Source organism: Pteropus vampyrus, unplaced genomic scaffold (genome assembly GCF_000151845.1).
Source record: "Pteropus vampyrus isolate Shadow unplaced genomic scaffold, Pvam_2.0 Scaffold238, whole genome shotgun sequence".
In the NCBI taxonomy this organism is placed as follows: Eukaryota; Metazoa; Chordata; class Mammalia; order Chiroptera; family Pteropodidae; genus Pteropus; species Pteropus vampyrus.
In genome coordinates, this window is record NW_011889019.1 from 28,516 (window position 1) to 44,675 (window position 16,160).

The following is a 16,160-nucleotide window of genomic DNA, read 5'->3' on the forward strand; positions in this document are numbered from 1 at the left end:
ACCTATTTATAATTGGTGCTTTTTGTGACCTATTTTTAGAAACATCTTTGCAGAGTTCAAGATTGAGATTACTTTCTCTTATTGATGATAATGTCAACTGTAATTGAAAAAAATATTTTTAAGGAAAAAGAAAAACAGAAACAAGACTTTATGTTTCACACTAGAGGTTTTATAGTTTTATTTTTTAAAGGATATGGCAAATTTGAGGAGATAGCTCAGGAATGTCATTACTGCTGTTCAGGGAGAGATGGATAATGGCTAACACACTAGACAGAAAGCATCCGGCTTGTTCAGGTGAGGGTGGAGAGACTTGCTCTGCAAACTGGTAGCCTGCTCTTTCATCAGATTGGAATGAAACAGAGCTCATAAGGGGGTGCTATAGAGCCTACCCCACTGAAGGCTGTGGTGGTGTCTATGTCCTTTGGATCAACCAAATGTTTTAAGATAAAATGCTGTAAAATGTGGGTCAGTATTAAAAACAGCTCCATGCAGGCCAGGCCTTCTCCAATACAAATTCTTTTTCCTAAAAATGACACATAAATTAAATATTTATTTAATGCCGTTTCTGTGTTAGCATGCAGGGAGGCTTAAAAAATATAGAACAAATAAATAAATAAATGTCAGTAAAAGGCTAATTAACCTATGTCTTCTCCTATCTACATTGAAACCCGGTTTCTTTCATTTCCTCAGCACATTATTTCTACATGCACGCTATATGACTAAATATTTTCTGGATTTGCTTTGCTGAATCTCGTCAGTGACATTTTTCTACACGCACACAGACACACACACACTTACGTATTCCAATTGGCATGAGATACACACTGTACTTTTCTATCTACCTCCAACACACAACTCAATAGGTTTATCTCTCCTCATCCTGATTCTAAAATATAACCTTAACCTTGTCATATCTCTGCTTTAAAAAAGTTCAAGAGCTTACCATTACTAAGTATAAAAAGAAACATCACAAACTAGCCACAAGCATTACTACCTATCCACTAATCTCAAAACAGACTGGCAATTTCGACTGTTATCTCACATTCCAGTCATTCCCTCAAATGAACTAGTCTTCTCCTCTGCTCTTCCTGCTGATATTCTCCACATCCTTCTAGATCTAGCTCAGATGTCATCAATTGTACGCAAACTTCTTTGACGTGCTCAGGGTATGTAATTCACTCCCTCTCTGTTTTCCACACCCTCGTTAATGCTCCTGATACAGCACACTTCACGTGAAATTATAATTATTCATCTATCTCACAGACTGGAACATAAGCTCTTAATGTAGGGCCTTAGATATTATAATGGTACCCACAGTGTCGGAATAAAAGTAAGCCTGCAAATGTGAAATGAATAGAAATCTTGAGCAGGCTCATTATGCAACAGTGGGCCCAAAATACAAGGAGAAGATAAGGAACAGTATAGTAGTGTCTTGTTTTGGGATCATCTCTGGGTATTGCTCATAATCTTGGGATGACAAGACCAAAATTTTCTTGATACTTATTTTCTTAGATATTCAATCAGGAGCAAATCTCCCATTTTTGTCTCTGTTTCAGTGACTTCTATAGGAAAAACCCTTCACCCTCTACTCTTCCCACTGTTTCTCCTTTGGAGTGTGCTGAATATTCTTTGTTTCTTCATCCTTCCAGGCCCATTCTGTGTGTGTTTGTCTTTTATGGTTACACTATGTTAAGAAAGCTGATTTCTACAGAGTGCATAAACCCAGAAGTTAGTTCTCTCTCAATTCAGAGGATTAGATATTAAAATGACCAGAGTATGATTTCCTTAATTTCACCCTGCCAGGCCACAGTTTAGGCAGTGACTATATTCCTCCACCTATAGACACATCTCCTGTTGAGGCATACATTCTCTCTTTGCTAAAGATCTACTTGGGTTCCAGTAACATCTACCTTCCCTTGTTTCTTCCAACCTAGGATGGTAACATCTTCCTGCCGGTGCTAGTCCCTGAGTAATTTACCACATCTTGTTACTTCCCTTAATCCTGTTCACACCTCTGAAAACATTCTTTTCATTAAACTTTCTTTAATTGGCCTTTTTGAGTATGCCACCTATTTTTTCCAGGACCCTGACAAATTGAAGGGTGATACTCAAATGCTACTTTCTGCAAGAAATTTTCCCTTACCCTCCAACTACTTTGCCCTCTGCTCCTGCCCCACCCCCCCAAAAGGCAAGAATCAGGAGCTTCTCTTTCTGGGCTCCCACAACGTCCCCTCAAAGAGTATTTGTCTCTTTGGAGTCTCAATGCCTGTTAATTTGCCTTCCTCTCTCTTAGAGAAAAGATCTGTTTCTTATTTACGTTTGTATCCTTGGGTCTGAACATGAGTCCGCTCCACATAGGGTCCTCAGTGAAGTGTATTGAGTGAACTGGCCTCCCTGGGTGGGTAAGGAAAGTATGAGTGGAGTCAGGCTTCTAGGAGGAGTTCTTAAGAATCTCAGTGGTGGGTTATGGAACAGAACTCAGTGATCAGCCTCCAATCCAATGAAAACCTAGACTTTGGGGGTTGTGCCTCTGGCCTCATACAAATGACTATTTGTCTAATGCAGAGTCACCTCCATGCAAAGCCCTTCCTCATCTAGTTTGATCCCTGATGTATAGATAAAAATGAAGCTTGCTTGCCTGCTGAAAAAGCTATGAAGTAATTACTCTTCTTAAAGTTGCCCCTTTCATCCAGGAAGTGGCCAGGATCAAACTGATCTGGGTTGGGAAACTCTTTGTCATCATATAGGACAGAAGTCAGAGATATAAATATACTTGTGCCCTGATTTAAGAAGAAACAGATAAACTAGATTATAAAGGAGGTCATGGAGCTTGGAAAAAAGTCCTTTAACTTATCCTTTTGTTTTATAGGTGAGGAGATTGAGGCATAAAAAGGAGAATTTATTTATTTCATGTCACATAAATTAATGACTAAGCCCAACAGGTCTTAAATCATATAATGCCAGTCCAGGGCACTGTTCATTGACTCCAAGGCCATCCTCTCCAATTTGTAGGCTGACCCAAGTACTTGCTTTTTAGAAAATTAAGGAAGCTCCTTGGAGTACATTGTTCTCAACAAATAAATTGCACTATTGTCTTAAAGTGTTGATGTCACTGAAAATCCAGCTCATTCTGTTTGGAACCGAGTATGAGGTCTTCTTAAAAACTCCTCTTAAGTGGCTGTATTCCGAAAACCCTTTACTTCCCCATCAGGATGAGAAACTATTAAATATTCCCTCCTTCTACTGTGTTCTTTCAATTAAATTGTTGCATATTTTATTTATGAAAAATTTGACAAGTAAGTGATACAGATAGTTGAGGAAGCAAGGAGAGTATAAGATACTGGTTAAGTGGTAGGAATATTAAGACATACACTGTAAAGCAGAGAAGTAGACAGCAGATTGGGCTAATGGACCAGCAGAGTGTACTAAAAATCCTGTGGTGATATAAGCAATATTATATCTATAAGATTGTATCAATGAACTAGAAGGAAAGGAGCATGTGATCAGAGCACCAGTAAGATGCCTGAGTTATGATTAGCAATACCTGTAGGAAGTTAGGCAACCTGTAATTCTACTACTGTGATAGTTGATAACCTAAGATTCCTAAGAAGGAGTATCAGTGAAAGATCTCTCACCTTGGGAATAAGATATTCTCTGAACTTAATATCCTGAGTAATCTTATAGGGTAAGTTGTTGGGGATAAGGATAATGTATCTCTGGATCTCATGAACCACAGCATTCATGTAGGGCATGTGACACCTGTCCTGCATGCAGGGGTTCCGGTGTCTGCCAATCACAGTCAATCTCCTCCTGGACTTTAGCTGCAAGATAGGAATCAGAATTTATGTGAAATGGGAAAGACCTTTAAAATAATCTTCTTAATTATGGTTACATTGTGCTGGGAGATGGGGTGCTCAGGGTATGTAATTTACTCCCTCTCTGTTTTCCACACCCTCGTTAATGCTCCTGATACAGCACACTTCACGTGAAATTATAATTATTCATCTATCTCACAGACTGGAACATAAGCTCTTAATGTAGGGCCTTAGATATTATAATGGTACCCACAGTGTCGGAATAAAAGTAAGCCTGCAAATGTGAAATGAATAGAAATCTTGAGCAGGCTCATTATGCAACAGTGGGCCCAAAATACAAGGAGAAAGATAAGGAACAGTATAGTAGTGTCTTGTTTTGGGATCATCTCTGGGTATTGCTCATAATCTTGGGATGACAAGACCAAAATTTTCTTGATACTTATTTTCTTAGATATTCAATCAGGAGCAAATCTCCCATTTTTGTCTCTGTTTCAGTGACTTCTATAGGAAAAACCCTTCACCCTCTACTCTTCCCACTGTTTCTCCTTTGGAGTGTGCTGAATATTCTTTGTTTCTTCATCCTTCCAGGCCCATTCTGTGTGTGTTTGTCTTTTATGGTTACACTATGTTAAGAAAGCTGATTTCTACAGAGTGCATAAACCCAGAAGTTAGTTCTCTCTCAATTCAGAGGATTAGATATTAAAATGACCAGAGTATGATTTCCTTAATTTCACCCTGCCAGGCCACAGTTTAGGCAGTGACTATATTCCTCCACCTATAGACACATCTCCTGTTGAGGCGTACATTCTCTCTTTGCTAAAGATCTACTTGGGTTCCAGTAACATCTACCTTCCCTTGTTTCTTCCAACCTAGGATGGTAACATCTTCCTGCCGGTGCTAGTCCCTGAGTAATTTACCACATCTTGTTACTTCCCTTAATCCTGTTCACACCTCTGAAAACATTCTTTTCATTAAACTTTCTTTAATTGGCCTTTTTGAGTATGCCACCTATTTTTTCCAGGACCCTGACAAATTGAAGGGTGATACTCAAATGCTACTTTCTGCAAGAAATTTTCCCTTACCCTCCAACTACTTTGCCCTCTGCTCCTGCCCCACCCCCCCAAAAGGCAAGAATCAGGAGCTTCTCTTTCTGGGCTCCCACAACGTCCCCTCAAAGAGTATTTGTCTCTTTGGAGTCTCAATGCCTGTTAATTTGCCTTCCTCTCTCTTAGAGAAAAGATCTGTTTCTTATTTACGTTTGTATCCTTGGGTCTGAACATGAGTCCGCTCCACATAGGGTCCTCAGTGAAGTGTATTGAGTGAACTGGCCTCCCTGGGTGGGTAAGGAAAGTATGAGTGGAGTCAGGCTTCTAGGAGGAGTTCTTAAGAATCTCAGTGGTGGGTTATGGAACAGAACTCAGTGATCAGCCTCCAATCCAATGAAAACCTAGACTTTGGGGGTTGTGCCTCTGGCCTCATACAAATGACTATTTGTCTAATGCAGAGTCACCTCCATGCAAAGCCCTTCCTCATCTAGTTTGATCCCTGATGTATAGATAAAAATGAAGCTTGCTTGCCTGCTGAAAAAGCTATGAAGTAATTACTCTTCTTAAAGTTGCCCCTTTCATCCAGGAAGTGGCCAGGATCAAACTGATCTGGGTTGGGAAACTCTTTGTCATCATATAGGACAGAAGTCAGAGATATAAATATACTTGTGCCCTGATTTAAGAAGAAACAGATAAACTAGATTATAAAGGAGGTCATGGAGCTTGGAAAAAAGTCCTTTAACTTATCCTTTTGTTTTATAGGTGAGGAGATTGAGGCATAAAAAGGAGAATTTATTTATTTCATGTCACATAAATTAATGACTAAGCCCAACAGGTCTTAAATCATATAATGCCAGTCCAGGGCACTGTTCATTGACTCCAAGGCCATCCTCTCCAATTTGTAGGCTGACCCAAGTACTTGCTTTTTAGAAAATTAAGGAAGCTCCTTGGAGTACATTGTTCTCAACAAATAAATTGCACTATTGTCTTAAAGTGTTGATGTCACTGAAAATCCAGCTCATTCTGTTTGGAACCGAGTATGAGGTCTTCTTAAAAACTCCTCTTAAGTGGCTGTATTCCGAAAACCCTTTACTTCCCCATCAGGATGAGAAACTATTAAATATTCCCTCCTTCTACTGTGTTCTTTCAATTAAATTGTTGCATATTTTATTTATGAAAAATTTGACAAGTAAGTGATACAGATAGTTGAGGAAGCAAGGAGAGTATAAGATACTGGTTAAGTGGTAGGAATATTAAGACATACACTGTAAAGCAGAGAAGTAGACAGCAGATTGGGCTAATGGACCAGCAGAGTGTACTAAAAATCCTGTGGTGATATAAGCAATATTATATCTATAAGATTGTATCAATGAACTAGAAGGAAAGGAACATGTGATCAGAGCACCAGTAAGATGCCTGAGTTATGATTAGCAATACCTGTAGGAAGTTAGGCAACCTGTAATTCTACTACTGTGATAGTTGATAACCTAAGATTCCTAAGAAGGAGTATCAGTGAAAGATCTCTCACCTTGGGAATAAGATATTCTCTGAACTTAATATCCTGAGTAATCTTATAGGGTAGGTTGTTGGGGATAAGGATAATGTATCTCTGGATCTCATGAACCACAGCATTCATGTAGGGCATGTGACACCTGTCCTGCATGCAGGGGTTCCGGTGTCTGCCAATCACAGTCAATCTCCTCCTGGACTTTAGCTGCAAGATAGGAATCAGAATTTATGTGAAATGGGAAAGACCTTTAAAATAATCTTCTTAATTATGGTTACATTGTGCTGGGAGATGGGGAGACAGAAAATTACGTATGGCTATCTCCGTAAGGGAAAAAAAAGAAACAATTTCAATTTCCTGGACAAATTGTAATCTCTTTAGAGACTTAAATACATGTGCATATAAAACACAATTGAATCATGAACTTCATTTCTCAACTTCGATTTTCTATTTTGTGTACTTTTGTTTGATAGACTTAGGGGCCTGCAATCTTGAAGGCTCACTATAAACCATGTAGTATAACCTCTTTGTGTATACCAGTTGTTTTATTTTAAATACATAAGTACCAAGAAGGTAAGTTCTACCCACTGTAGTAAACGGTTCATAAATAAAACAATTAAAAAAGATGTTTAGTTGACTCAGCACATAGGAACAAGAAGTAAGTTAACATTTATTTAGAATGCAAAATTCGAAAAGCATGCTGCATTATTTATTATATTACTTTATCATTCCTTAAAATGATTCTATGTGTTGGGTATTATTTTGTGTATCTTAAAAATTAGAAAACAGGTTCAGAAAAGTAAATATATTTCTTAAGTACATCCAGATATTATGTGGTCTTTCTGATTCCCAAAACCACAATCTTAGAAATCGAATAAGATTACTGAAAGTAATTTGTGTTAGTGAATTATATTTTTCTTTTACCTATAAAATACATGTTAATAATATATAGTTTAAGTAGGACTATTCATTAGTTAAAACAAATACTTATTAACTTTTTTCTATGAGGAAAAACCATTGCTGATAGAGTCTATAAACCATTTTCTCCAATACCATGTTGCTATTTGGGTCAAATGGTATTTATCTACAACCTGAAGAATGTTTTTTTGTAAGGAGCGTATAAAACTCTGTGACTTAATAGCTATAAAATAAAAGGTTAGGAATTTTAGAGAATTTTTACACTTTCTCAGATTGAGAGGCTGGAGTTTTGTCTAGAAGAAAGTGATTATATAAAGTGATTAGGAACCGCTTATAAAACCAGATGTTTAATAAAATGATACAGTAAGAGATGAAGGTGGGAAGAAAAAGAGAAAAATATAAATGATATAATGCAAAAAATGTTTTTCCATTTGAAAAAATCCAATGGAAAATGAAAATGGAAGCAATGGGGAGATATGACATGAGAAGGGCTTTTGCAACGTATATAAGATTTAAAAGTTTAAAGAAAAAATGTCATATACTATTTATAATCATAATCAACGTAGGTCTTAGAAGTATAAGTGAAGTTATTTGGCTAAACGAGTCCGTGTCACATGAAAGAAATATATCATCATATCTCACGTGTGCACAAGCAAAGGAATTCGAGGCTATGCTTTTAAATTGTACCATTTGGAAAGAACCTCATTCATACTGGGAGGGAAGAAGGACTTTAAACAAAGTAGAAAATCTGGTGTTGATGTCATGGAGATGAGCTTTGTGAGATTTAATTGTACTAAAAGTGTTTTAATGTGCCAAAACACAAAATGTGATATAGTGGTGATAGAAATAATCCTCTTAGATGAGGACTCAACAAAAAAAAAGAGGAGGAAAAATGGAAAAGTTGCATTTGCAGGAGAAATCATGTTTGTGAGGAAAAATCTGTTTGCCCAAAATGGTATATTTGAAAAGAAATATTCGTTTGTGTAATTTTTTACTTAGAGAGTAAGTCTCTTTGGTAGAAAAAGAATGTAATTTTGTTGAGTCAATCTTTAGATTGCCAGTGCATTTGAGTAGAAATATCTTTTGATGAAAATATACTTATCTGGACATGGAAGGTATATCAAGTGCTATCTTTTCAGGGAAAGAGGAAGGCAAATTCTTTCCAGATCATAAGACAACTCTGTTTACTTCATCCATCCCAATGCAAATCAAGGACTCTCCACCATAGCAGGGAAACAATGACCTTTCAAATCTCTGCTGCTATTTAAATTGTTTTTCTCTTTTTGTACTATAATCTAATTTGAAATTAATATATCCAATGATAGGAAGATGTACTAGTGAAATTTTCTCGTACATCGTTTAGGCAGGTGAAGAGTGGAATAGTTATCAATGTTGCCTGCCAATTTCCACCTGGAATTTCATTCTGCGCATCATCTGTGATCATATCTGTGACCTCTGGATGCTTCAGCAAGAGCAGGAATGCATATCTCAGGGTGGCGCATATTGTCTCTGTTGCCCCAGAAAATATATCCATTACCATAATGATCAAGTTGTCCATGGTAAATACAGATTGTTTATTGTGCTTTTCCTAAGAATGATGTGTTAGAATTGCCTAATAAAAGAGCCTTAGAGATAACATAAAATAGCTCAATAACATCATTATTTGCTTAATTTGCTTATTTGGAAAATTAAGCCAGTCATCAGAGAGTGCTATAGCTGAAAGATAAAGTTAGATGAGTTGTTAGGATTCCTTCAAACAGTTAAAATAAATTCAGTTACAAATTTCCAACAAGTCCTTTCTGATTCCTCACTTTCTTACCCACAAGAGCCAATGAGTTACTCTATAATTTTTTTCGGACATAATTTTTATCAAGTCATCGCTGCTACTGTCAATTCTATCAACTATTGTCTATTTTATCATGTCTAAATTTCTTATTCAAGCCTCCAGAACCACCTACCCCCCAAACTGCATCCCTATTCCCAATGTCATCAGTTATTATACTCTCAACAGTTTCTCAATTACAATCAAGATAACCCTTTTGAAAATTCCACATACTTGATCACTACAATTTCATTCCCTAGATCTATTTTGTCTTCTCTGTTAATCTAAGCCAGAGTTCTCACTAAATCTGTGTCATCTGGGAAGATTTCTCAGTGTTTTTCCAAAGGCAAGCCTTTCTAGATTCCTATCGATTCCTATGTTCCCTCATGTGTTACATCTTCCACTTATGGAACTTATTTTATGAACAATAATATGTTGCTTATCATTAATAAATAATGTGTATGTGCTTGTTTGTGTGTGTGTGCTTTAATCTGCTTCTAAATAAAGAACCAGCTTTAACATGGCAAATATAAAACCTTCTAAGTCATTTTAGGTGAGAATTTAGAAGTATTTCAAGACACTCAATATGGTTTGCACAAGCAATTAATACATCTTTAAGAAGAAACACTGTTTTACTATCCCAATTTCATCAGGAAGATCAAAGCTAATCCATGAGTCATATCACCCACAAAGATGAAGTAGCAAATTTGGGTCATTTATACCTTTTCCATTTTAATCAGAAAATAGTCAATAAAGTCTTGAGGGTTATTGAGGTCCAGGGATTTTTGGTGTTCTTTCACTTTCTCCAAAATAAATTTTTTTTGTTCAATAATTTTTTCGATTAATTTATTATGACTTCCTGGGAGATAATGTATTATAAAAGAGAAAGCACTGTAGAGATGAAAGAGTAAAAAAATTATTCGTTAATTCACTCAGCAAACTTTTACAGTCCCATATTATGTATCAGACACTTTTCTATGTGCTGAGTAGATAAAGATGAATAAGACATGCTTTCTGCACTTGATTCCAAGAACATACTTGGAACTTGAAGGAGAGGGAACTGATATAATGGCCAGAGTTACAGTATACACAAGTTGTAAAGCAATTCCAAAACTATTTAAATTTATTTCGTAACCATAATTATCTGAAGGAATTCAGGAGCATAGCATCTCCTTCCAAATGAGGATACTGAGGTTCAGAAAGGTTAGTCAACCAGTCTAAGAAACCAAATTAGTGATAGAGCTAGAACCCAGTGTGTATCCCAATTTACCATACACATATTTCTGCAAGTCACCTAAAAAGTCAGTAGAACTTATATCCCTTTTTTTGTAATGAAGAAACCATGCATTAGAAAGATTAAAATTACTTAGTTTATTTTTATTTAGGCATTTTTATACTCCCAAGAATGTGCACATTGCCCTCCTTCATCTGGCCATTCCCAATCTTAAAGTTTGCTGACTGCTTTAGACAACACCTTCATAACTTAATACCCTCAGTAGGCACTGAAGGATTTTATTCAGGCTGGTAGCTTGTATCAAACTAGATAGATAATCGAGAAATCTAGATCCAGGTGTAGCTCATTCCTTGTCTAGGCTAGGCTACTTTGGAAAATATGCTTAATATCTCCAGGTGACAGTTTCCTGTTCTAAAAATGAGAGGTCGACTATTTGTTCTCCAGGGTCCTTCCCAGGTGGAACACATTATGACCTATGATCCACATTGAATTTTAATTGTTAATGATTGTATATTATAGGTTACTAACATTTTTGACAATGTACTATAGTAAGAAATATACTTTACACCACCACCTTTTTCATCTATAGATATACAAATCAGGAAAAAATTTTTCTCAAAAATACCTTGTTATTTTTTGATGCACTATGACATAATATTTTTCTTTCTATTACTATAGTTCATGTTTTAAAATTCCTTTCAACACATTAAATTGATTTGATAACTCACTAAGTGGTTACAAATAATAGTTTGATAAACATTACTTTAGTCATTTTGAGAAAAAGGCAAAGGGATGGGATAGGCATGAAGAATAAATTACCTAGAAAATTATTTCCTATTTAAAGGAAATGACTTTACCTGTATCCAGGCTGTGCCTAGAATCATGAAGTTTTCATACAAACGCTTTATAACTTTTAGAAATATCTCATTGTTGTACTCAAAGCGATGCTGGAAAAGTATGGAACAGATCACATTGCAGCGAACACAGCCCAGAAGGAAAGTAGGATCTCAAAGGCAGATGCTAAAAACAATGTAAGTTAAAAGCTAGAGCAGAATTTTCACATGAATCATAAGTTGATTGTTTAAAATAATTGAGAAGGTTGACTTCTAAGATTTTTTAAGTATAGGAACTACCTGGATATGCCATCATCACTAAAAAATCAACATGCCTATAATAAAATTTACTGTGTTTCCCCAAACAAAACTGTAACCCAGTCCAATTTATTTATTAATTCCTCCCCCACCCCAGTAGTCTCCCATTTACATCATTCTCCAAATAAGAGCCACAGATAATTTACAAGAAGGACTTCACTTAAAGATATCTTTAAAGGCGTAAAATTTAGCTCTCAGTGTGACTACTTCCTGATGCCCACAAGAAACTGAGCAACCTAATAAGAAAATAAGGAAACTGAGGACACTTGAAATCATATTTTATAAAACACAGTTGAAAAAAGTCGAGTGTGCTTTTCTTATAGAAGAATAATGAAAAACCCCGAAGGTACATTCAGATATTTGAAAAAATATGTTATAGTATGGGAAACAGGGTCTCTATACATGATAAATATGACTCCATTTTTTGGTGTTTGGCTGTTGGCAACTTCTCAGCCTTACTTTTTCTTCTACTCACATCTGGATAAATTGATATAAAAAAAATTCTAGTAGTCTCTCCGTTGGTACAAGCAGAGTGTTTAAACCACCCAAGCTCTGACGAGCTCTCATCCCCTAACCTTGAGCCAGTATTCTTTTCCTGCTGTGTCAGGACATTTTGGGATCTACTTAGGGACCACCCTAGCCTCCACAGAAAGCTTCATTATGTCAGTGATAAACTTTTTCATATCCTATTGGGGTGTGCATGACACCTTTGATCTCAACTTCTAAATCAAATTTGGTGCAGGAGGTCCATCCTGCCTCTGTGTGGTAACTGCCACAACACTACAACTCAAAAAGAAAAACTTAGCAGGGATCAAAAAGTAGAAGTTGCAAGGAGAAAAGGTTCTGCTCAACATGTGAAAGAAACTTCTAATGGTTATAATTATCCATTGAGGAAATGGGATACCCCAGCAGTGTGAAATCCTCGTAGCTGGGTAGAATCAAGCAGAGTCTAGGTGATCATAGGTCAGGAAACCAAAAGGTCATATTCACTATGGAAAAAGTTGAACCAGTTCATAATAAATTCTGCTTGGAATATGAATTAAGTGCACAAAATAATTTCCCAGGTAATATGTATCAAAACTCAAAATTTATTGACTCACTAATTCCATTTCCAAAGTTTTAGTCTAATAAAGTAGTCAGAGATGCACAATAATTAATACTAATTGAATTTTAAAATATTAATAGCAACAACTGAGAATAGTTTATCTAGCCAAAAATAAAAGACTGGTTAGATAAACTATGATACATCTAAAATAATGGAATACTGTACATTTCATTAATAATGTTATTTTAAACATTTAAAATTAAACATCTGAAAATATTTATTTAATATATTAAATTTAAGCGTAAGGTTATAGAACAATAAATGCAGTATAAGCCTCATGTTCTTATGCTTTCTGCTAAGTCTCCCTTCATTCCTAGATAAAATGTGTCAAAAGTTCACACAATGTCCATTGATACACTGCTATCATGTTCAGAAATTTATTCTAAGGAAAATCCCAAGAATTATGAAAATATTTGCAATAATTGCATTTTAAATATTAATATCAGCAAAAGAAAAGGGAAACACCCCATCTGGACAGTAATATAACATTGGTTTTAAAAATAATAATGGCGTCACCATAAAGAATATAGTATTATTGAGTTGATAATGTTCTTGAAAAATATTTAAATATTGAGGTTAAAAACCACATGTCTCATGATTTTGATCTTACTCCTTTCCTGCTAAGTCTCTAGCCCACCCCTTTCTCTTCTACCCCACTCCAAGTCCTGCATGTGCACACACATAGGCACACACCAAGCAGATTTACACTGCTGTTTCTCCATCCCTTCACACCTACACTCCTCCGGGTGATCTGTAAAGCAGCCCTACGCATTGAGAAGGTTTTGGTGTGAACCACCAATGCTTTTTCCCCTCAGTCTTACTGAGATAAAACTGACATTCAGCACTGTATAAGGTTAAGGTGCACAGTAGAAGGACTTGACATACATATATTGTGAAACATTTGCAATGTTTATCAAGAAGTTACTAAAGAAGTTGCTTAGTTTTTCAAGTTATTGTGCCCAAAACTACTAGCTGATTACCATAATCTATGTTCTCTTCTTCTTCCTGGGCACACAGATACCCACATTGCCCAGTTCCTCTGAGATTTAGGTATAACCCTGTGACTAAGTTACAGCCCATGCAATGTAAAAGAAGTGTTGTGTACCACTGTCATATCCGATCCATTAAAAACACTATTTGCTCTTTTCCTTGTTCTTAGCTCCCTCCACTACCATGCAAAGAGATGAATCCTGGGTGACACTGGAAGCCACATGTTGAAGATATCAAAGCCCTTATTAACTTGGTGTCTAAAAAGGTGAACCACTTCACTTCTTACTACTGTTATGTGAACAAAAAGTAAAGATCTATGCACTCCAATATTCATGGCAGCATAATTTACAATAGCCAAGATATGGAAACAACCTAAATGCCCAGCAGACGACTGGATAGAGAAATTATGGTCATTGGAGGTCCTAGCAAGTGCAATCAGAAAGTAATAAAAGGCATCCAAATAGGAAACAAGGAAGTCAAACTGTCACTATTTGCAGATGACATGATTCTCTATATAGAAAACCCTAAAAACTCCACAAGAACACTAGTAGAAACAATAAGCAAATACAATAAAGTCTCTGGATACAAAATCAATGTTCAAAAATTTCATACCGTTTCTATACTCTAATAATAAAGTGTCAGAAAAAGAAGTGGAAAAAATAATTCCTTTTAAATTGCAACAAATTGGAATAAATTTAAAGAAACATGAGAAGGACCTATATAATGAAAACTATAAGACCCTATTAAAAGAAATTGAAGAAGATACAAAGAAATGGAAAGATATTCCGTGTTCTTGGATGGGAAGAATCAACATAGTTAAAATGACCATATTACCTAAAGCATTATACAGATTTAATGCAATCACCATCAAACTCCCATTGGCATTTTTTAAAGAAACAGAACAAAAAAACATCAGATTTGTATGGAAGCACAAAAGACCCTGAATTGCCAAAGCCATCCTGAGAAAAAAGAACGAGGCTGGGGACATCACACTGCTTGACTTCAAATTATACTACAAAGCGATAGTAATTAAAACAGAAAGGTATTGGCAGAAAAACAGACACACAGACCAGTGGAACAGAATTGAGAGTCCAGAAGTAAACCCATATTTATATTGGGCAAATAATTTTCAACAAAAAGCCAAAAACATACAGTGGAGAAAGGAAAGTCTCTCTAATGAATGGTGCTGGGAAAACTGGAAAGCCACCTGCAAAAGAATGTTGTCTATCACCACACACCTGTTGTCTGTCACCACACACCTGTTGTCTATCACCACACACCTGTTGTCTATCATCACACACCAAAATTAACTCAAAATGGATTAAAGACCTGAATATAATACCTGAAACAATAAAATGCATAGAAGAAAACATAGGAACTAAACTCAAGGACCTTGGACTAAAAGAGGATTTTATAAATTTGACCTCAAAAGCAAGGGAAATAAAAGCAAAAATAAATGAATGGGACTACATCAAACTAAAAAGCTTCTGTTCTGCAAAAGAAATTGTCAACAAGGTAAAGAGACAACCATCTGAATGGGAAAATATATTTGCAAGCAACACCTCCAATAATGGCCCACTATCCAAAATATACAAAGAACTCGTACGACTCAATAAAAACAAAAAAACAAATGATCCAATCAAAAAATGGGCAGAGGACCTGAACAGACACTTCTCCTGAGATGACATACATTTGTCAATAAACATGAAAAGATGCTCAACATCGCTAGATATTAGGGAAATGCAAATCAAAAGCACAATGAGATAACATTTCACACCTGTTAAAATAGCTATAATCATGAGGACAAGTAGTAACAAATGTTGGAGAGGATGTGGAGAAAAAGGAACCCTCATACACTGCTGATGGGACTGCACATTAGTACAGCCACTATGGAAAACAGTATGGAGGTTCCTCGAAACACTAAGAATTGATCGACCATATGATCCAGCAATATCTCTACTGGGTATTTACCCCAAAGACTTGAAAACCCATATCTGAAAAGATATTTGCACATTGATGTTCATAGCAGCATTATTCATGGTGGCCAGGACATGGAAGCAATCAAAGTGTCCTACGACAGATGATTGGTTAAAGAAGCTGTGGTACATATATACAATGGAATAATACTTAACCATAAAAAGAGATGAAATACTGCCATTTGTGACAACATGGATAGACTTCGAGATAATCATGCTAAAAATTACATGATATCACTTATATGTGAGATATAAACCTAAAAGCAACATATGAACAGGACAAACAAACAGAGACTCATGGACATGGACTACACAGCACAATCTGAATTTTCATTGGCCTGGTGAGCCCTGCTCACTCCACCCTGGTGACTCCCTGGGACTCTACCTCTTCCAACTTGCACAACACCAGAGACCTTTTCATGACTGACAGGCAGCCGTCGTTGGCTCCCACTGTAGTTTTTCTTGGACAACTCTTGGGGGTATATGGCCCCCAGGCAAACAGCAGCTGGCCTCAGTGGGCTCTGAGACTTCTGTGGAGTTGCCCCAGGCTCAGCACTTGTCCCAAATCTGAATCTGCATTAGCCCACTGAACACCA

General features: G+C 36.3%; 1 protein-coding gene across 1 annotated transcript in view; it reads right to left on the bottom strand.

The window, feature by feature from the left end:
• The window catches only part of LOC105301394 (cytochrome P450 2C42-like), a 44,155-nt gene that overhangs the window by 17,208 nt on the left and 10,787 nt on the right, over nucleotides 1-16,160 (bottom strand). Inside the window, exons 2-4 of the mRNA XM_011374033.2 lie at nucleotides 11,195-11,348; nucleotides 9,831-9,999; nucleotides 8,803-8,874 (exon numbers count right to left, since the gene is read on the bottom strand). Of these exons, the coding sequence (XP_011372335.1) occupies nucleotides 8,803-8,874; nucleotides 9,831-9,999; nucleotides 11,195-11,348 (395 nt within the window). The remainder of the gene's footprint in view (nucleotides 1-8,802; nucleotides 8,875-9,830; nucleotides 10,000-11,194; nucleotides 11,349-16,160) is intronic.